At 39.8% G+C, this 23,122-nt stretch overlaps 1 protein-coding gene across 11 annotated transcripts in view; it reads right to left on the bottom strand.

The window, feature by feature from the left end:
• gish (casein kinase I gish) overlaps positions 1-23,122 on the bottom strand; it is a 62,110-nt gene that overhangs the window by 10,518 nt on the left and 28,470 nt on the right. For all 11 annotated transcript variants that reach the window (XR_011173416.1, XM_069115440.1, XM_069115434.1 and 8 more), the window contains exons 2-6: positions 2,094-2,134; positions 1,765-1,834; positions 1,535-1,683; positions 1,100-1,334; positions 243-562 (exon numbers count right to left, since the gene is read on the bottom strand). Coding sequence is in view for 10 of the 11 variants with exons in the window: in XM_069115440.1 (XP_068971541.1) it covers positions 243-562; positions 1,100-1,334; positions 1,535-1,683; positions 1,765-1,834; positions 2,094-2,134 (815 nt within the window). In the remaining variant the exon portion in view is untranslated. The remainder of the gene's footprint in view (positions 1-242; positions 563-1,099; positions 1,335-1,534; positions 1,684-1,764; positions 1,835-2,093; positions 2,135-23,122) is intronic.

The following is a 23,122-nucleotide window of genomic DNA, read 5'->3' as shown; positions in this document are numbered from 1 at the left end:
ATCGTAAATTGGCAATCGTTCGAATATGTAAACAGAAAGAAAAAAAAAGAAGGAAAAGAAAAAAAGAGAACTCCGCTATAGGTTTTGATATCGACTCTTGCGATACGTGCTTCGTCCCTGGATATAATCGACCATCATGCAACTCTCCTGTTATTCTGTCTTCCTTTCTTGCATGCATTGCAAAGGGATACAAGAGAAAGTGACGTATACACGGATCACTTGTTCGTCAATGGATCACGTACCATCGTCTTGCCAGTCCAGTCGAATTCTCCGTCGTCGACAAAACCTCGTTTCTCGTACAGGTCGTGAAAAAGGTTCCTCAGGTACTCGTAGTCGGGCGTCTCGAAGAAATCCAATCTACGCACATACCGCAAGTACGTAGCCATTTCCTCGGGATGTCCATCGCAGAGAACCTCGATCGGCGTGTTCCGCTTCGTATCGCCGATCTTTTGATATCGTTCTTTCAACGTGTCCGCTTTCAGCCCTTGCCATGGAAGGCTACCGCGCAGGAAGTACATCAGCATGTTCCCTAACGCTTCTAGGTCGTCTCTTCTACTCTGCTCTAATTACAAAAATACGAAAATTAAAAATTTTGCATCGGTGGTGTTCGTATAAATTTTTGCCTCGGTCTATGGTTACAGCGAAGGCGTTTTCTAACGAGCTGGCGTTCTAAAAGATACGTCAAAACAATTTTATGAGGATACAAGATATGTATTTTATCATATGTGATTTACATTGTTCTTCAAATGTTTCATTTGTCCGCGCATATATCCGCTATAACCATAGTATAATACCAAAAGTCTATATGACGCACGAGAACCAGAACTCATTTTTTTCTCGAAATATAATCAAGAGATATAAACGACGTAACAATTGTCCGCGAGCAAAGCAGAAACGTGGCTGCGAACGTTGCGAAGAAACATTCTTGGTGGATTTAATATAGCGTAGCGCGGCGCGTGCTCGCTTACAAACTTTCTCCGGGTCTGTGAAGAACGAGCATGCGGCGAAGTTTGAAAAGTTTGTGCAGATGGGCCGACGGCCAGGTTGTTGTTGTAGCCGTCGTCTTATGCACGGATATCTAAACCGAGGTAAAAGTTACCTTTTCCAAGATGCGTGTTGATGCTCATATAACGCGCTGTGCCCGTCAGACTCTTGTGTTCCCGGTACGGTATGTGTTTGTTCGTCTCCAGGTCTATGTACTCTTTGGCCAGTCCGAAATCGATGATGTGGATAATCTTTTCCCGTTTGGTTGTGCATCGTCCTATCAGGAAGTTTTCCGGCTTGATATCACGGTAGATCAAATGCCGACTATGAACGTATTCTATCCTATGAAGCTGTGGAGAAGCAATATTTCAATGAATACAAACAAACTTATCATCTAGTATACCTATCAAAATTAATTATCGCTTTAAACGGGAAATCTACGTTAGCAACGTCATAACGTAGCAAAATCGTTGATTTAATTTAGACGAGACGATTCTTCGACAATTTAAAATTCGAACAAACTTAAAATTGATACACTAATATCACTTACGATCTGTGTGGCGATTTTGAGAACGGTCTTTAGGGTAAACCTCCTACCGCAGAGGTCGAATAGGTCCTCTAGACTCGGTCCGAGAAGTTCCATCACCAGAGCGTTGTACTTCCCACAAGGACCGAAGTAGTATACTTCTGGTATACCCTCTGTGCGCGATTAATCACATTGATCGATCAGAATATTAATTATTTCAATAGAACTTCAACGTTTAGATTACAGATACTCACCATGTGTACCTAATAATTTGTAAAACCTATATTCTAAATGTAGCTGCGGCGCCTTTGACCTCATTGGTTCCTGAAAAGTCCAAAAGAGACGTCGTTTTAAAATAAAAGTTCACGACCAGAAAATCGTATGAAGTTAATGGGTTCTTATTTTTATATATCCACGAACTGAGCGAGATTTCTCTCGGAGGTTGTTAGAATCGACGGAAAGACAAATTGTTAAAAGCAATTAAGCAACTTCCACGTATCTTTCTCTATCGTTAAAATGGAATTACACTAACGGGAGGACTCTAGACAAAAGTCGTGACTGTCTCAAATTTTAATGAACTCACCAATTTAATCGCTACATGCTCGTTATTGTAGAGGTTCTTCCCTGAAACAAAACCAAAGGTAAAAGGTTTACGTATGCATTCTACGATTGTACCAATTACACGGATCATGCACACGCTATCGATTTCATTAATACCTTTTTAGCGTCGTAAATATATACTGTTACAATATTTCATGGATTGCGCGAACCTATATATGTATATGCATATAACTATACGCATATGTATATGTATATATTAATTATGCTCGTAGCAGCTGTTTTACGCAATAAGAAATATCAATTCGAGTGTATCTCATTCGTGTTTATTAACTTTTTGCTTTATCTGTGTATTAATAAATATGAAACTGATAGACATAAGCCGCGATTAATTACGAGAAAAAAGAAGCTCGAGAAACAGCATCGTACACGTCGTATTAATTCTGTCACGTTCGTCTCCGCCTCCATTTCGACAGCACCGTAATCGCGCAATAATTCTCCATCGAGGGACGACCTCCTCCGTTGATTGCACCTCGCGTGAGAAATTGGATTGACCAGATTTGTGGGCTAACGTGTGCGGTTGTTGTGGTATCATGGTTACTGGTTATTAATGCACACAAAGCTTTCTCGCTGCTTTTGAATTTATAATAATTCGATTTACACGCAAACAAAACGAAATTCATTAGACTGTATCTACAGTGAATCCGTGTTTTGACCAACTATCGTCCTGACGAGTGAAATATTTTAGTACGAAATGTACCTATATATATATATGGTAAAGATAGGGTTATTTCAGTCTTTCAAGCTTCAACGTTTTAAAATCCAATCGTGGACTTTGCATAGAATAGCGAAATCCGATGGATATTACGAGGCACAATTAGTCTCTGATATAATAACGAAAGAAAGAGAAAATACCTGAGAGCTAGTAAGAAGAAATCTAAGAAACGAGTTATTTGAATCAGCGGAGATGTATTGTGTAAGAAGTAATACAATAAGGAACAAATAACTCTCAGAGATAGCGTAATATGTACATGCGATTGAATTGAATTGACAATACCAACACTGAACATACTTCTTTTGTTTTGACGAGTGCAAGTTATTTCACTGTCTATCGCGATTAATAACTGATGAAATAGTTTTGTTTCTAAACGTAGATGGCTTAAAATTTTGGCTAATTACAAAACAAATGACCTATCTAGATTTAAATAAGCCTACCTTACCCTACCCATAGGAATCTATATTTTTCACTGTCCTAGCATATTCGTTGAAACGACAACTCGTCAGAACACATTGCGAGCGTAGCCTTACGCGAACAAAATTCTGTCGATGCATCAACGAGGATCGTGACGCGAAAGTGATTTCCAAAACATTCACCAACGAATAAAATCTCGTCGTCCGTCGAATTCGTATGCGCCAGGACAAAGATACTCCCTCGGTGACCTTATGAACGCCAACTTCGTGACGAGAATCTTTGTACGGCGAGGCAAAGTCTCCAACAACTTCGCTTTGCAAACTATTGTTCAGTTATATCGTCGGGGAATAAGGAAACGGAGACGTTCGAGAACGAAAGTACTTTTCTTACTTCTGAATAGCGATTGAGAAGTTGTTTGGTAGTTAAACAAGCGTATATCAAGCCACGACAGTCGGTAACACGCGTTTCATCAACACACGAGCATTTGGCATTGCAAAGAGATCCTTCGGTATACGGGACGACTTCACAGGGGAACGTAATTTTGTGAGCTCTCCAATTATTCACTGACATTAACCACTAAAGTCGTTTAGTCGAGGACCTATACAGTTCGAAATTTGAACCATTGTCCTGATTCGAACGACGCAGAGTTTCCAGGCGCCACTCTAATCGCAGTCGATACAACTCGCAACTCCCGTACAAGATTGCTCTAGGTGAACTGGAATGCTCAATGGCGAGCCAGATTTGCAAAAGTTTATTTTTCTCGTGGCTCTACAACGACCAATTAGTATATGAAGTTATATGTTCAGCGATAATACATTATAATTATTGTAATCGTGTTATTCGTTTAGCTGCTTTCGTCGTGCACGAGATCAAAGACTCGATGTATCTTAATATACAAATAAATAAATTTTGTTGAAAGATAACAGCAGGATTAGCTATCACCGTGTACAATTCTTTATTCGAAAATCTATCGATGTGAAGGAAATTACTATCGATATCCACAGTTTTAATTTTTCAACTGACAAGAGTACTAGCAGAAAATGCAGACAGATAGGAGCAAGTTAAGTATAAGAGTTAGGATTAAACATTTGTTATCGTGTTATTAACAGTCACCTATTCTGACGTAGACCTACATATTATATCTATTTATTGCTCTTATCAAATATTATTCCGTTTTGTAAAATTGTAATCTTTTAAACTTTCCTTTGTCCACCATTAATTTCAGATACAACTGGAACTTAGGTACAAAGTAGACCCAAATTTTTGACCGATAATGTATGCGATAAATCGCGTAAGCCTACTCAAGAAACCGACACGGTTCAACTTCGCCAAAAGAGGAACTTAGACTACATCTGCGATTCTTACGATAGCACCATCAGGCTCACGCGAATCCGGCCGATTAAAGAGGACAATTGGAATCTCGATCTGGAATCAGAGTCTCGCGGATCGCGAATGAATTACACGCGAATGTAATTGACGAGTATGTCACGACGTTGAATCAGTACCGGATCTCACGTGCCGACCGAGACGAGCTTAATTCATGCGCGTGAACACGAATAGACGTGTGGTTCTCATCTAGCATTAGCACGTGACGATTCTAACAGAGTGAATACGCGGTAAGGATTCTCGATTACCAGCTACAAATCGTACCGATTGAAAAGAAAATATACTCAGATGATTAATGCTATCGAAGATCTAACGTCACGTAGAATATATTTCCTAACGTGTATCCATCCGGTCGAGCTTCCGTTCTGATTTGTGTCGATCCATTGAGTGAAGACGCTGAAACGTGCATGGTCATACGAAATGCAACGGCTAGAGAGATTTCTCTCGTTGCGAAAACGTGGCCATAATCACAGGCAAGGAAACCGGATGCAAACGGACAGTCACGTATGCTTAGTTAAACAATTAATCGAACCGAGACATTATCTCGGGATTTCATACAGTCGATAATCTCTCGTTGAATTATCAGCAATGATTAAGTTTGATAGTTTGATCGGAATGTAAACGATGATCGATGGGTTTCCGGAGCAGATTGTTACGAAATAAACGAGATTAGAACGAGTGTACAGCAACCTTGGTTAAGTCTTGGTCTACGACAAATCACCGACCAAAGTAAAATAAAGAAAGATAAATGTTCATCCAGCTGAAAAAGACGTGCTCTTGTTTCCGCCAAACCTTTTCCTACACAGAGCAGCTACACGTTGATCCAATTTCACTAAGAAGATAGTCGACAATGGAAAATATGTCACCAGGAAACCGCAAGACCCGCGGAAATTATTACAGCTCCGAATACCGTGGAAAAATTGATTTGTCCTCAAAAATAGGCCGACTCCCGCAGAGCTGCCGCGATAAACTCTCCGAAATATTCCGAGCGTCTTTATAACTACAACGATATCTGAACGAACGTTCTTCTATTCGAAGCTCTCCTCTCCTAATTTTCTCTTTGATTAACCAATTAATTCTGAATCATACTTTTACGGTGTAAACACATATAGCTAGAAAACTCGATGCTGTTAAAGTCAATAAAATTAATTCAATTAAATAAAATCTTAAATATACGAATAGAAGATCTATGCATTAAAAAATGCAATAAAATGATCTTTGAAAAATACACTCATGCTCTAATTATTGAAAACTGCGCACATAATTAATTTTAGATTCTCCTTTGGAAAACGAAAAAAAAAAAAGTGAAAGCGTGTATAATCGCGAAATGCACGATAGGTTTTCGAAACGAAACACGACTCGCGAGATGGTTCAACACCGAGGAGGTACGACTGCCGTGTTGTGCTCGTCTCAAAACCGAATCGCCGTAACTCGCGATCGCTTTCTCCCGCTTTCGTTCCGAGCTTCCACGATCGATGCCAATTACATAAAGCAGAAATTACGAAACGATCCCGGCCCGTACAGTTTGTTTTTCGCAAGGTTTAGAGATCGGTCGCCTATAATGCGTGGAACTCGCTTAAAATTCGCGCCTACGATCGACCGCACGTTTTACATGCCGACAATTAACGCGTCCGTAGCTCGTGCTCACTCGCATGCCTACTAATTGCAAATTAATACTCGGATATTATCGACAGCAGCTGTATTTTACAACGCGTCTCTCGTTCTTTCCCTGCTCGTCTATACGTGTGATTCAATTTAACCATTTACTCGCGTGAAAACCTGCCGACCCCGAGGGCGAAACTCGATTAACGATAATAATGAAACGGTTCCAGGGCAAAGAGAGCATATTTTATTTTTCGCTTTTAAACATTTTTTTTCATTTTCTTTTTAACGGCAGCGATCTCTCGGACCAGCAGCCTTTTACTTGTCGCACGATCGAGCAACGATGAAACACACGGTTACAACGGGTCACCATACTGCCTCTGGTCGACGTTTCGAAATTTTCTCGACGATCGATCAATTACGATGCAAGATTCAATCGCTGCAGGCCACAAAATCGATTCCGTGATGTCCACGATGTCGTGATTATCGAGTTTTCAGGCTTCCGCAACCTTGATGACGGAGTAGTAGTTCATTCCGAGGGAACAGCTTTTTGGCTTGAAAATGATGACGCTATTGAATTGCATCGAAATATTGGTAAGAAAATTTGATGAGAAGGGTGCTTGTCAACAAAATTTTAATTCGAAGAGTTAACTAGGAATTTAATCTCTCGTTTCGATCGAATTTGAACCGGATGAAATCAGAAAGCTCTTGCGCAATCTTACTAATACAGCCAACCCACCTATAACACATTAAACGAAAGCAAAACAGTACGATGGAAACATTCGTACTATATGAATCACCAATTGACAATGATCGTTCAAGTTTATTCAGTCGTGCTATATAGAACCGTATCGCAATTTTTGCACCGTGTATCGAAACCATGCTTTTTGAGTATCGTATTATAAAAGTGTTGAATGTATATATTCGAGTATAAAATTGTTTCTAAAATTCAATTTTTTTATTACCAAATTTATTAGTGCGATAGAAGGGACTCTATCTGTCAGTATTGCTAACGTGTAATTTGCAACTTGTATAATATATATTTTATACTTTGCAAGTGATATTTTACAATTTTAAAATATATATTTTATACTTTACAAGTGATATTTTACAAGTTGCAAATTACACGTTACCAATACCGACAGAGTGCCTTCTATCGCACTAATAAATTTGGTAATAAAAGAAATTGAATTTTAGAAACAATTTTTACACAGAAACAATTTTAAGTAGCCGTCACTTGATTATTCTAAGTGATGTAAAATTGCAGAATTACAGAGAAGTCCGCAACATACAACTTGCAACTTGTCAATTTGCTAATATTACCGGTTAGTAAATTATCATGCGACAGAGGCCAGGTTGGTTTATTCTCATCATTTAACATTATTCACAAAAGAGGATGACCAATGATTCGGGAATGAGCAAACGTTTGTGGTAGAGTATCGATAACGAGTTAGAAACCATTCGGAGAATAGCTCGTATATCGCTTTAAACACACTAGAAAATAACGTGAAAGAAATAAGTTTTTCTAAAAGCTAGTAAAATACATCGCAAATTTGTAGACACTGCGTAACAAATATAATAATACATAAAAGAGAACGAATTTATATTGCAGTTCAATATCTGCACCATCTACTACGGCATTATCTTTGCGATGCCAATCTCAATTTTGTCGATATTTCAATTAATAACAAGTGCCAATAACATTCACTAATAACGATTCGTATAAAGATATCGGCGAGAAAACAATCGAAAAAACAGTGGAACAGCCGCAACACAAGCAACAGATATGTAGATACGAAACGAAGGATCGAACAATCCGTGTCAACAAACAAGAATGGTGTATAGCCTCGACTTGTTCATCAAGCAAGTATTTGAAATTAATACGCGCTTACGTAAAACATCGAGGTCAAGTAATAACGCTGAAAGAGCTATTGTTTCTAGTGTTTCAGCAATGAACCGAGGTTTTTAGCCGCAGACATTCTGTCTATCCTAAGTTTGATAGCCGGTAGCAACGACTCTGGGACCCTGTCCTGGGTCTACGTATCGAAAATGCCACTCGTCGATTTGTACAGTATGCACTTGACGCCTTTGACCCAATCCGTATAAACGGAGAACGTGCATACACCGAACCCTCTTTGTGACGTTTACCAGACCGATAATTAGAGCCAGAGTTAAGTGTACACGCTTGATAATTAGACTCCGAGTAAGCCTATTACGCGCTTTGCGTCTTCGATTGTACCAGCGAACCACAATCGACGAATTACTCCGCAGCATTAAGGTGTACGATATCTCGGCCTGGGAAATTCCCATGATGTGGCAATATCACGAAAACTTGTAATTTCAAGGGTTGGAAGCCTGTTTATTTTTATTTCATATATAATAGCTTAAGAAAGTATTTGGTCACCTATAGAAACTTTTTTTGGTGCTTAATATAGAAATAAAATACGATGGCCTTGATATCCGTTAATCGCGTGTGTTATGAGGAAAAATAAATTACACTCTATTTTTAAGATTCCATTAAAGCTTGCGTTTGAAGATTAGCAAGTATCAACTTATGAACGGAAGTGCACACTTGTACTATCTGGAATCTATGAAAATCAAATGCAAGAAAAAATGAAAAGCAAATGAGTTTATTAGATTGTTGAATTACCTTCGCCTTTCCTTTCGTGTAGGTAAGGTATTAATTTCATAATAAATATAACATTGCTAAATAAACCGTACTTCTACAATTTAAAGAAGATAGAAGTAAGACATTTTCATTAATCCTTTATAATCAGGTATTGAGAAAGGTTTTTATAACGACGAATCTGGTACCAATAAATTTCTTTCGAGCAAAACAGTTTTACGAATCCTTTTTTTGTACTGGACGCTTTTTATGCATAAAGTATTAAAAAAAAAAGACGATATCCGAAGAGATACGGACGTGAAGAAGCGTGGAGAGTAATAGGATTAAAATTGTCTGTTAAAATCGACCGTAAAGTGTTCGAGATCCTTCCTTCGATACAGAAGTAGCAATATTTAAATTAAATTTATTTTGGTGGTGTTCAACCTGTTGCGTTTATCTTGTTTCGCATGATTCTTGTTTGGCAACAAGATTTTTCTCTGGAATAATCTGTTTACCCGAGTGAAGGCAAGGGCGGAAGCGATAATACGACGACGAAATCTCAAGATCCAATTACGGAGAGAGTGGATATCGCGGAAAGGATTCGGCGGAAAATCGAATCCAGTTTGGCCGGTTCGCAACAAGCGATTCTTGACGGAAACGACGACCGACCAATTTGTCCGACTGGGTAATTTTGCATGATCGGCCCACGACCGGATTCCCCACTGACTTTGACGACTCTTCTTTTCTTCGCCTCGACACTGGATGATAACAGAAAGTATAAAAGGAGCAGCGAAGCGTCGAATAAATGCTCCAGGCGAGAAAATTTCCTTACGCTCTCGTCTGCTTGAACTGCTCGTGCGAGAAAACTGATCGATCCAGTGCCCCTTGTAAATAACGACACAATCTCGAGACCGGCCTTGCAACGACAATTTTTCTCAAGAATCTTATTCACAATGAAATACTTTTCCTCGCGATGCTTCTCTCGAAGATCGTTTCCATCGAGAAAAGGAAAATCAATGATATAAATTATCGTAGCCTGGTATCGTGACTTCCTTGAGAATTACCTCAACTAAATCCTATTTTTATACAGTTTATACGTGTGCTATATATGGTAGTACAGCATTAAAATTATTAACTAGGCATTCGAATTGTCAATCTCTTGGACATGATAATCTTTTTCATTTATAAATTTCCTATAGGTACTAATTTAAGTAAAATATCAAGTTTTATCATTTCCGTTGTACCATGTTTATTTCTTTTCTCGTTTAATTCAAAACATATAGTCTTTTGTTCCGTAATTATTGTATAATGTGATTTTATTTGATGTGATAAACTTCATATAACATTGCTGTTCTGCTCGTTTATCTTTCACGTTCGTATTACTAACGACAACCTTTCTCTAAACTTAGAAATGAAAGATATAGAATACACAAATAAAATTTGTACGTCTATATAAAACGTTTAACTGAACGAAAACCAAATATTTAAGTAAGGTCAAATATTTAAACGCTACTCGTAGCTTAATAATATGTATTAAAACGTAACTTTTATTTTCGGTTATATCGATCCAAGAACAGCGGAGTTTAAGGACACAGAAAAATGCAAATGTTTCAACGTATCTTAAGAATTGCAAAAATTCCAGACAGAACGTTTTGATGAAAGAGAACAGTATAGATAAATAAAGTTCCAACTCATAGTCAATTAGAGAAGCATCGCCGTGTTTCTAAAGCAGACGCGATTTAGAAGCTTCACGCGAAATCACGGAGATTCAAACAAAACTTGCGCCACGTACGTTCGTGTTTTCGTCCCTCTTTTCGAGCGAATTTATTTTTTCCTTGCTTTATTCCTGGCTATATTTTCGGAGAAGTTCCTGGGTGCGTTAGTTCGCGGCATTCTCCGCATACCAGACACGTGAGTTGTGACGAAATGTCGGACAAACTGGACCACCGTGAACAACACAGAAGCCGGATAACATACAAAGCCTTGTGTTTGGTTCGTTTGCAAAAGGTTTCCCAGTCGCACGCGGAAAATCTAATAAATCGACCACCGGAGGTAACAAATAGTTTCTTTCCTAGCCTGTTGATTTTTATCTTCGTCATTGTGTAAGTGCCTTAAGGAATCCGCGAAGAAAAAGGTCGAGTTCTATATTATTACGTAAAAATACGGCGGAAGGAAACACAACGTTCCTCGATTATACTCGTTACGACAATTAAACAGCCGGTGCGTTCTATGACTGCATTTATCACGGGGATGTTTTTCCCCGACGAGAAAATATACCAAGTACAAAATCAAATAAAAAATTTTACCGTGTCACTGCCAATTCATAAAATATAGTATCTCAAGCACGTGTTCCCTTTCGTACGATTCTGTTTGCCGGAAAAATTGAAATCTCTCTCTCCATCGTCGTTTGTGTCTATCTTCGGGTTTAACAAGATACGATTACGATCTCTGAATAGAGGTGGAACAAAGAATACCTCGATTAACAGTCAGATCATCTTTACGTTCATCTATCATCATCAACTAACGTGTTGCAAATGTTGAAATTCTTATTCATCGGTTCGTTCGCGTTAAGAACGACGAACAGAAATTTTCCTGAAAACAGTGCGCTCCCATAATAACTGATTTCCTTCCAGGAGTTCTCGATCGCTCAAAGATTCCACGGAAAGTTTGTAAATGTATATACAGCGGAATACTCGATAATTCTATTACGATATTAACATTTCCACGGAATACTCGAACACGATGCGCTAAGATATCGGTGTTACGGACGAAAGTGAACGCGTCACCGGAAGTTTGAAAGAAGTTCTGGCGTTCGGCCAGGAAGTTCTGAATAAGATATTCCCTACGATCGAAGTCGTTATTCAGCGACCGCTTCGTTGGGTCGAGAAGCGAGAAAAATTGGCGAAGTGATGAAAAAAAAAAAAAGAAAAAAAGATTTCGAAGAGAGACAACGCGCAGAGAGGCACATCGTGACATACATATGGATATTAAAGTTGAAAATGACAGCGCGAAATCGCGTGAACTTTGAAATTTTCAGCGATTCGCGATATGGAACGCGATATGGCATGAAACCTGTGCCATGTTCTATATCGTTTGCAAAACGTTTTTTCGTGCATCAAATCGTTTCTGTATGGCCGTGCATGCTATCTAACGGGAATCCGAGTTGAAATGAATCGGCGGTTAACGAAGACGAATGCGTCGGAGCAGAAATCAAAAGACGGATGCACACAAGGCAGAAGAATTTTTCTACGCGCGAGAACATCCGGAACGGAGACATTAGATGCGTTAGAGACGTTCGAATCATTAAGGCGAACTTTCATTTCGTCATTTCGTATTCACAATGGAAGGTCATTGGGGGGTCAATGATATGCACGGTGCAAAGAGATAATTTGAAATATTGGGGGAAGGCTGTTGCAAAGCGGCAAGCAAAGATATTCGACGGGTGTAGAACGTACCGTACGGTCGTGTGCGTGACGTGATCGTGCGCACAAAATGCAGTCATGGTTTAACGTTATATTCTGCTCAAAACGCTGTATCGATCGTAACTCTTCCGCTCGCGTAGATCTCCATCAGCGAGATATCGTACACGACTCTCTCACGCGATCGCTGTGCCGCTCAGAAATCGTGTCTGTAATTCCATGTAATTTCCTCGTGACGATTACCAATATTTCGTCCTCTTCATCCGACTTTTATCAAGGAAACGTATTGAATCTAGCGGAAATATTATCCACGACAGTCTTTTTTTCTTCCGCTTCCTCTCCTCGTCCTCTATTCCGGAGGGGGCTTTGACAAAACGCTTTGAACACAGTTCCGTGCTGCAAGAGGTAAAAAAAAAAGAGAAAAAAAGAGAGGTAGACATCGACGATGCCTCTTTTTCATCTTTTATCGTTATTCGTCTTTTTACCAGGCAGACATATTTTCCACGGTCATGACAAAACTTTGTAAAACGTGACAAATTTTATATTTATATTTTGCTCCAAGTGCCTTTAGTCGCGCGGACGACGAATCATTCAACGATCGGAAGAGGTGTCCATTTTCAAGTTCTTAGAACGACGAATGCGATGCGGGTCGGTTGCACCGTGATTGCGCAAAGCCGAAGCTCTAATTCGTCGAAAGTATCATCGGCATGTCGACCGCTTGACGCCGTAAGTGCGCATTCCTGCATTCATTCGCGACACTTAACAGTGCCACAAAACCAGATTCACCGAAAGACTCGGACGTCTTCCAGAAGCGAAGGTCATTGACTTGGGCCCGCAATTAATCAGTGCTTTCGCATAATTAATCCGGCGCCTCCCCATGTCGCCTGCAATTTGCGACAAGACAACGATTTCTAATAAAGAAGCCACGCCCTTGTCGGATCATCGGTTCCTCCGCGACCTTAACAGAGATTTTATCGCATCGTTTATACGTCAGCATGTTATTTTTCGCTGGCCGTTTCGTGCAAAATCTAACACGTGTCGTGTTATATTTTTCTAAGTATTTGAATTACAAAATTTCCGAGTTTGAAATAAATATCATTAGCTTCAATTGTGCAGTAGCAAATAGTAATATATGGATCGTTGATTTGCATGAATTTGATTATCTAGATTTTAACGCTAATCTTACCAAACCGGTTTCAAAATTTAACTTAAAGTTGCACATTCATTGTTATCTCTTTTGTCCACCTAGCTTTACGTAAATTCTTATATTATCTGATCAATCGATTTCTCAATTTTTGTTAATATAAGAATTAATATAAGCGAGTTAAATAAATTTCAATAATATTACCACGTAGTAATAGTTAATGTGTAAATCGTGAATCTTCGTGAACTTGATTCGACGCGATAAATCATATTTCTTATTCTTTATCAGGAAGCAGCTTTAGAAATGTAGTACGTTATCCGATCAACCCAGAAAATAGTTGTTGAAAGCAATCCTTTCGATGCAACATCATCTTTTATTATTTCATATTAGTACGATATCATAAGTGAGGATGTTTGCAACGCATTGAACATAATGAAGCGAAATAACGTTATCAAGGATTCAGTGAAATGTGAAAATACATGCATTCCGTATGTGAAAATAGTAATTTGAGACGATTTTAGACAGCTTGTATGGAGTTAGCTGAATGAGCCTGAGTTCGGTGACATGAATCGGCATAGATATCGGCATTAATGCGATAATTTTCGAGTACTATTATCGTCTCAAGTTACTTTGATATACGGAACGCATGTTTTTTCATGCTTGACTTCCGAGATAACGCTATTTCCATTTTTATGATACCGAATACTAATAAATATTAAAGTTAATTTTGCATCGAAAGAATTATTTTTACGATTTATGTTGATTAGCCCCTCTTGTTATTAGACCTATGTCTATTTGGCTATACATTTACTCTTATCTTACTTCTTTCGGCGAATACTACAAGGCTTTTAGTTCAAGTAAAAACATAAAATCAGAACGAGAAAAACGTTGAAACTGAATCATTCTACCTTTATATTAGATACGAAGAAAAACTACGTTTTTACATATAATTCCCTAGTATTAAAATCATAATCATAATCTCATTAATCTAGGAAAATACATCAATATTCATAAACTCACACAACTTTATACTTTAATGATTGCATAATTTGACGCGTATATAGCCACGAGTCGCAATCAATCAATAACATAATATGCTAATCAAGATCCGTGTCAAAGATCGCGTAGACGAACAGAGTAAAAGGAGGAATAAAAAACAGATGATAAGTGTGTTTTTCTAACTTGAAAACGTGGCAACGAAACTGGATCGAAAATTTCCGTGCTCTTAACGTGGTTCTTCGTGCGCAATCCACGAATTACGTAGACATAACGAGATTACGGGTCGACGGTTTGTTACAGAGAGTTGACTGTGTCGTTACAGGCTTGAAAGCGAAGTATCCGGAAAACTCGCACGCGTTATACACTAGGAAAACCTCGATGAATTGTATCGCGCGTAACTTGAACAAGCTGGGTTAATTACGCGAATGGATAAAAGCATTAGCCAAAGTGGAAAGTGTCGCAGGTTAAACGTCGCCGTTGCTCTTGGCGACGATGCGGCTATTAAATGGAACACGTGAAATCGATGTGAAGGAAGAGAAGGATAGAGAAAAAGAGAAGAAGAGAGGCAAAATTTTCTCGATTCACGGTGAATCGATGAAGAAATACGAGGTGACCGAGACTACAGCGTTAGGAACCGGCATATTCCGTGTACGAGCACGTTATTCTATTCGCATCGAAGAAATGACCGATCGAAGCAGAAAGCTACTGGGAAGATTTTATCAAGCCGCTGCTCTGAGTAGATATAACCTGTCTTACCGGTGCAAACGAGACTCCGGGAAGACAAAAATCACGACGACAAGCTGGAAGAGTATCGAGCTGACGTTGCACAGCCAGCCAGTTCTAAAGTGGGAAGAGCAACGTGGCGGTTTTGCATTTAACTATTCAGAACGCAGCTCTACTTATTTACCTGTTTCGTTGAAAAACAAGATCACGGCGCATAACAATGACGCGGATGGTATCGAGATTATACAGAAGAAAAGGGTAGCCGGCGCGGGGCAAAAGTAGGCCACTCGAGAGTCTAACAGTCGCGTATACGATTCCCATTCTAAAGGTGTGCGCGCTGTCCTCGTTAAGAGGTAGAGGGTTGCGTCGTTAAACGCAAGAAATATATTCCCAATGCGAGATAACGGTATGGAGAAGGAAGAATGGAAAGAGAAGGGAAAGAAATAATCGGCAAGGAATCGATGTTTCCGATTACAATCGTCTGACTGACGTTGTTGAAACGAAAGAGTGCCGCTGCTTCATTTCGAATTTCAAGCTGACCGTGTTCCAGAAAATCGATATCCCGAGCCCTCGACGACAGTAATGCTATTTTAAAGCGCAACGCGAAAGCGTAATAATAACAACGAGAGTTGCGAAGAGGCCGTGATACGGTGCGCCACCAGCCGATCGAGGGATAATTAAGAGAAGCCAAACGAACGATATCGAGAGAAACCGGATGAACAAAGCGGAACGCGACGGCGCTGCGAGACGGAGACACGACATCGCTGATGGTATATGTACCTTGTACATAGAGCACACAAGTAGGCGGTGAAAGGGAAAATTATGCTCTGGCGTGACTCGACGCGGCCAAAGCAAAGATGCACGTGTTAGAGATACATTCGATTTTCCAGGCGCCCGATAACCTCGTCGAACGAAACGTCAACGGAGAATCGCGCGCACAGTTTGCACGATAGACCGTTTGCAATGCAGAGTAGGTGGTCGAACGTAGGTAGAAGTAGGTAGGTAGATAGGTAGGTAGATATTGGTAGATAATGCTAGAATAGGGTGGTGGCACGGGCGGACGATAAAAAGTGGGCCGCAACGCATGTTCACCATGGAGAAGAGGAAAAGCGTCTCTAGGTCCACGTGTTGAGAACTCGTGCGCGGACACTTTTAACCCTCTAACCTAGTCGAGGAGAGCTGCTTTATACAAGCCAACAACCAACCAGCGTACCGACTGGTCGACCGAGCAACCGAGTCGGCCCAGCCTTCCGACGACTAGAAAATCGAAGCAGAACGTACGAGAAGCGGAGGCAACATCGCTCCCATCGATCGTGACCTACCAGAGAGAGCCTATTCCACCCTCGGTGCCCCTCTCTTTCACCCTATTTCTCGATCCTTACCCTTCTTTTTTCTCCCCTCCCTTCTTTTAATCTCATCTTTCTCCTCGTATCACCCTTACCCCGTTCTTTAACCTTACCTGTGCGTGAATATATCTATCTTCTTTCTATCCAATATCTCCCTCTCTCTATTATCATCCCTTTGCTTCTGCATCTCTTTTCAACGTGTCTTCGCTCTTTCTCCATCGCATCGATGGTCCCTCCGTGCGTTTCGAGTCGCCTCTCTATCGGGCTGTTCCCGCAATAACGACGCACGCGTGCCACTCCATATCGGACGTTGGTCACACTTCGGCCGTGCTGTCTCTGTTTCGCCGGCCTCCTCTTTCCGGCTCTTTTCTCCCCTTTTTTCATAACCCACTCCCTTTCCCCCTATCAGCGCTTTTCTCCGCTGCCATCAGCCACGAGCGCGTGCCGTTTATTCCGTTGCGTTACACAACGAGCTGGAAACTGTATACACCATGCAAATCGAATTCCCTCTCCACAGTCATCCAACGATGAGCTACCCTTTGCATTCGGATGTCGCCACTGTTGGCGGTATTTGAAATTTATTTTCCAAATCGATCGGTACGGTAAATATTCATTAAGTCAAAGTCGCATCGACTAGTCGGCTGCGCCATCAGAAAAATATGTCGACCGCGAAGGGTTAAATCTTGGTCGAATTTTGTCGAGTATGCTGTTAAAAAAACAAGTATTTTTCCCCCTTTCATTCTGTACGATTTTGAGGCAAATATCTACGCGATACGGGAGTTCGCGAAATGAATTCACACAGATGACCATCGACCGTGAAACACTGTGATGCTTTCATTTCGAGTTCCGTAGAGTAAGACACAGTCGACGTGTTTTCCTTTTGCAAATTTCAGAGCAAGATATCCTGTGACAGTCTGATTATTTTGGGGTTATAGGTTGGTTATTAGGTCGGGTAAAATGTTTTCTCGTTCATTTTAGAGAACTTCGGATCCAATTTTCGCGGAAGCGAAACTTCATTAAGCAAATGGAGGGCTTGTAAGAAAACGAGCCACGTTACATCTTTTGGCTTCTTTCATAATATCATTTAGTCATCGTTTTGTTAAAAAAACGAGACTCGCAACATGGAGGAATCGATGATATAAAAAATGATCGGTATTTTGACTTATTCGTAAATATGTACTCGGGAATTTCGTAATACTCGTGAATTGACACAAGAAATTTTCGCGTTTCGCTTGTTATCAACTATCGACAACGATACGCGTACATGTGCGATATAAGTATGTACTCTCTTGAAAAATAATTGAAGTTGAAAAAGCCTGGCGTAACGCAACGATGCGTACCAAGTTCGTTTCAAGGTGCGAATAAGTTCTCCCTTTGACATTACATCCCCTAAGAAAGTAACACAATTTCATTCCTCAGTCTTTTTTTTGAAACTAAAGAAAAATTAACAAGACCTCGGGTTGACCCAATAACATTCGAATCCTCCCACTAACGTTATTCAGCATTGCAGAAAAAGGTCACTCGAAGGAAAAGTATAGAAGATCTCCTACAGGTATTTCATTTATTTAATAAAGTTATCTGTAATTTACTTTACAAGCTTACGTCGCCTGACAAAGGAATTTATCACTATTTTCGAGTAGAATTAAAAGAAAGGCTTCCCCACGAACTCGATAGTTTAGAGGGAAAAATCCTAAACAGTTCGATTGCAAATCTATCGTACAATTGAACTTCGCTTCATCGTGTTACGAGCAGCTAGCGGTTAAAAAAAACAAATATCCCGCGACTATTCTATTCGCTACTAGGAAAAACTCGATACGAGTGAAACGAGCAGCCTTCCGTCAAATTTGTGACGAATGTTAATCCAATTTCGAGCGAACGTCACTGTTGAACGATTAACGCGCTATGCGTTTAATCGAATTCGCGATTAGGTGCATAGATACTTCTATTGAAAATAGCTTCGTTCGATTGTTTCAAATTCAATTAACGTATATATACGTCATTACATAGTTGACTGCGATAATTCGTGGAATCAGGTGAAATTAATTTTCGTCGTTCAAACTATTCAAAGTATCATATATTGAAAAAGTGTATGCTGGATTTTCTTGAAATATTAAAATGACAGAAAATAACGTGATATTTTATTTATGAGACAAATTAACATGAATAATTTAAAGAAGACACGTTAGCTAGGACATTTTAATTAAAGAGTATTATATAGCACTGTGTCATCATCAAACGTAACGCCTGTTGACAACTAGCAAAGGTTATTCAAAGTAATAGCACGAAAACCAATTCATAAATTAATTCATTGCAAAGTTAACGTCGACTAATAAAATAATATCGGCGCTTCTATGCACAAAAGAGTTAAAAATCGTTTATTCACCTCAGATCTAAAATGTCAAGCGTTCGATGGAAAGAGCTACTCGCAATCGCCAATATGCGTAAATATATCCGCTATTATACTTATTTCCTGCCAATTGAGTGAAAGCGAAATTGTTTACTAACTATGAACAACTCGATTCGTAAGATAATTAAAAATTATCTACTCACAGAACGCAGATACTGCAACCAAAAAGTCTTAACATCGGCCTATACTCCACAATCGATATACAAAATACAATCGATTCATTTCTCAATGTTTCTCAAACATCAGCTAAGAAACAAAAACTGCCTGCACATGGTAGCAGCGGGCCTGCGCGTTTCCATAGTTCGTTGCACGAAGCGGGAGAAAATCGGTTCCTAGAATCTATCTCACAACGACGACGCCGAGACTACGCGAACGAAAGGAGGAATTTCGAAAGTGTGGCAGCCGACGAAGGACCTTGAGGATCCCTCGTCGAGGATCCCTTCGACCGTTACCAGGGACAGCTGTCTGCGAGCAATGCCGCGAACCAGCATAAAGTGCGGCTTGGCCGACGATTCACGACGCGGATGGTAACAAATGAACGAAAGAACCGACGACAGAGAGCAAGGAGGAAGGAGAGAGAAGGTGGAAAGCCGCGCAGGTGTCACGATCGAGACGAGTCTCCGGTGCACGTTGTAGCCTGGCTTGCACTTTGTGCGTTGCACATTTCCCCTTCTCTCTCTTCTACATTCTCTCTTTCTTTCTCTTTCTCTTTACCTCAGTGTTCTTTTTCACTGTATCGCGTTGTCTTGTTCTAGACGCCATTCCCTACCTTCTAGCGTTTCTTCCTACACCACATGAAGCCCCGTTCACACGGTACCTCGACCTCCAGGCTTCCTAGGCTGCATCCTCCCGAACCAATTGCCACCAGGTCAGGGATGAAAAGAACGTTCCCCGAGTTTAAATCCCCTAAGGATTCTACAGTTTGATTTTCCGAGTTTTCCTAGATATAAACGTCTCAAGTAAAAATGATATTTAATGGTGTTTTTGTGTTGTTGGATGGCAAGGACTATCAGCGTGAAGACAGAAAGATCTAATAATAGAATGCACGAATGGCAAACATAAAGCGAAGATAGTTGCTAGAGACTAGATTTTGTTGCAGAAGCGTCTAAAGTTTGATAACTGGAATTGATATATAAGTCATTCGGAAATTAAACTCATCAACTTTGTTTTATGGAACGCTCGTTAACTTTACTGCCAATGTACACGAGTAGTGTTTACCGTTTGGATAGAAATAGGTTTTGTTATAACTGGAGTACAGATTTCTATGCATTTATGGGAAATTCAAAGATGCAGAAAAATGCATAGAGCGCAAACAATACACAGAAATATGTAAAATAACCAAAGTACGTGAAACGAATCGCTTCTCAAGTCCTGCTCTTTCAATATCATTTTCATACAATTTACCTAAATATTTACATTTTCTAGACAGAAGCTCATTCATTTATCCCACCAGTCGTATAGAATATCTAGCAATTCTGACTATAGTCACTCACAGGCCACAGGATGTGATCTTAGAAAGGAAACTGGCAATCATTGGACGACGGGGCACCGTACGAGCTCTCATACCGAAAAATATGCCAGAACACGTGTTGGCGAAGCCCCAGAACATCTTCGAACCGAATCCTTAGGATATTGTAGTTCAATGTGCCTCGAATGCGTCACGATATGTTGCGCGTGAAAAGTTTCTCGGCCGGTCGTGAAACAGGTAGAAATTCACGATCTTCATTGAGCATCGAGTGAAAAACGTCCTGACGTTTTCCGCGAATAACGGGCTCGGCAGCTCGCGCGGAAGCTGTTTCTGTCGCGACGTGAATTCGAATGATCTGACTGTCCTCGTGCAAATCTGGAATGCGCAATAACGCTGGAGACAACGTTAGCTATCCGTGACGGAAACGAATTCCAGCCGAATTGCGCAGCGAATCATCGCGAACCGAAGCGCCGAATGGAAAAGCACCGAGACGATAATAAAATTTCATTAGGCATATCGCGTTGATAGGATCTAAGCATCGATATGCCAGTACGCGGTAATGATCTTAAAATTTTGTTTAACGTCATCTTGTCCTAATCGCGTTTTGCATCAAGCTAACAAGATCTGCGGAGCTGAGTAAAGACTTTTTGTTCGATATAATCTCATTGATGACGAAGCACTTGCTAGAGTGTCTCTTTATGACTACATGACAAATTCGGACTGATAACTTGTCGTAGGATGGATTGTTCAAAGACCAATAAATTGAGAAGGAATCGTGAAAAACGGAAGATTTACAAGGGTTTTGTCGTTTAAATTTTAATTTAATTTAATTTAATTTAATTTATATTAGAGAAGCGCAGCGAAAACAGACTGTGGCCTATGCCAATCGAAATAAGTTAGGACAATCGAATTACAAATTAGCTTGATGAAGGCAGTACCCGGTTTAAATAGAAACGAATTTAATTCGATGACCGAAACCATGCAAGTCGTTAGGTTAACTAATTTAGTAGAAAGTTGCGAGACTTTATCCCGCTAAGCAGATATCTATAGATAATACCATGGCGCGATAATTGAAATGGTCTGATGCAAGTTACGCGCAGATTCTGAGCTGAAACAGAGGGATACATAATCGCGTACGAGGCCATTACAAAGATCAAAATACAAAGCGCGCTTTGTGAAACGCGCTCCTAGATAGTATGGAATCACTAACACGTGGCCGGTTAATTAAACCGATCCAATTAGCAATAGTAGTAACTTGTTTATACTAAGGCAATTAGTCGTTGATATCACGTATCCAACTATATTTTATCACGAGACGAACAAGAACGAGAGACGAACAACACGACGAAATTGCAGACATGTAATTTCCACTTAATCCAACGAGAAGGGGGAAAAAGCAATCTTCGTTTCGTGTTAATTGATATCGAAACTGAGTAACGAACCTGTCGGTTGATGAAGTTCGTCGTTCAGTCCGCAGCAGTTAAGAAGAAACAACGTTCATCGGTTACATATCGAACGAAAACGTCCAACTACCAAGCTTTCCTCCCCAAGTTTTAGTTGAAACGTAATTTACCCACTAAATTTGCGCACAATCCTAAACCAAATCCGTAACGAAACTCGTCAAAGTCGCTAGCTATCAATGCACAATGGATAACTAACTAAATTTCCTAACATCCACGTATCGTGATAGAGAAAGGGACAGCCGATATTTCTTTCCCCTAACGTTCAAGATACTACACGATCAACGAGATTATGCTTAACTACGGATGATGCACCCTACGAGATCGAGTTCGTCGCTAATGCACGTGGGGCGGACCCGAGTGCTAATTAAGCCCAATCTGTGCCCATTCTGCCGATACTACTACGGTGAACGACGTGTCAGTTTAATGTTTGGCGCCATCGAGGCTGATGTACTATCACGGAATCTACGTTCCCGGTTCTACAAATTTACAATTGAGTCGAATCAGTTGAGTTAAATTATAGACGCAGCAAGGGGGATTTCAAGATCAAAGCTAAATAGAGGTCGGATCAGCGTTAGATCAAGGTTAAGTTGAAACTAAATAGAAGCAACAAAGGAGGCATAAACCTAGAGGAAACTATTTTTTTCTAACCACTACCTTCGATTTTCTTTGTATTACATAGTTTGCTGAGATGATTATTGAAAATAATCAAATTAAATTTTATTACCAAACCCAGCATATTTATACATTTATGGCAAATTTAAACGTATAGAAATGAACAAAATGCAGAGATATTTAAAATAAGACATGTACATATAGTCATTAGGTATAACATATCAAAATATGAATCTGTAACAATATACGCAATGTATTTATTACTATGCAACCTGTCTTTGTTAAATCGAAACCATTACGTATTAATATCGTGATCGTGTTACTTGATCAAAAGTTATCTTGATCAAAAGGCAGATAAATCAAAATGAAAATATGCGATTAAAGGTAATAAAGATATATAAAAATGAACATAAAAGAATAGACGTATTATTTGCGATATCATCCTCGTTTCGATCGAAAAACGCGAAGAACATAAAAGTTTCAATCGGTCTGTGTCGTCAAAACGATGATCGATGTCTGATAAATGGGAAATATACATACGTGGAAACATGTATCGCAGCATAATCTAAACCACAAAACGAACGCCTCAATGAATACAGCATTACTTTAATTATTCGTTGCATCAACAAAGCCTGCAACCTGAGGGCTCGACGATATACGAGGGCTTCTCGAGGTTCGATTTATCGAT

The sequence above is a fragment of the Bombus flavifrons genome, chromosome 6 (genome assembly GCF_040668555.2).
Source record: "Bombus flavifrons isolate JBK064 chromosome 6, iyBomFlav1_principal, whole genome shotgun sequence".
In the NCBI taxonomy this organism is placed as follows: Eukaryota; Metazoa; Arthropoda; class Insecta; order Hymenoptera; family Apidae; genus Bombus; species Bombus flavifrons.
Note: the sequence above shows the minus strand (reverse complement) of the source record. Positions and strands in the feature narration are given on the sequence as shown.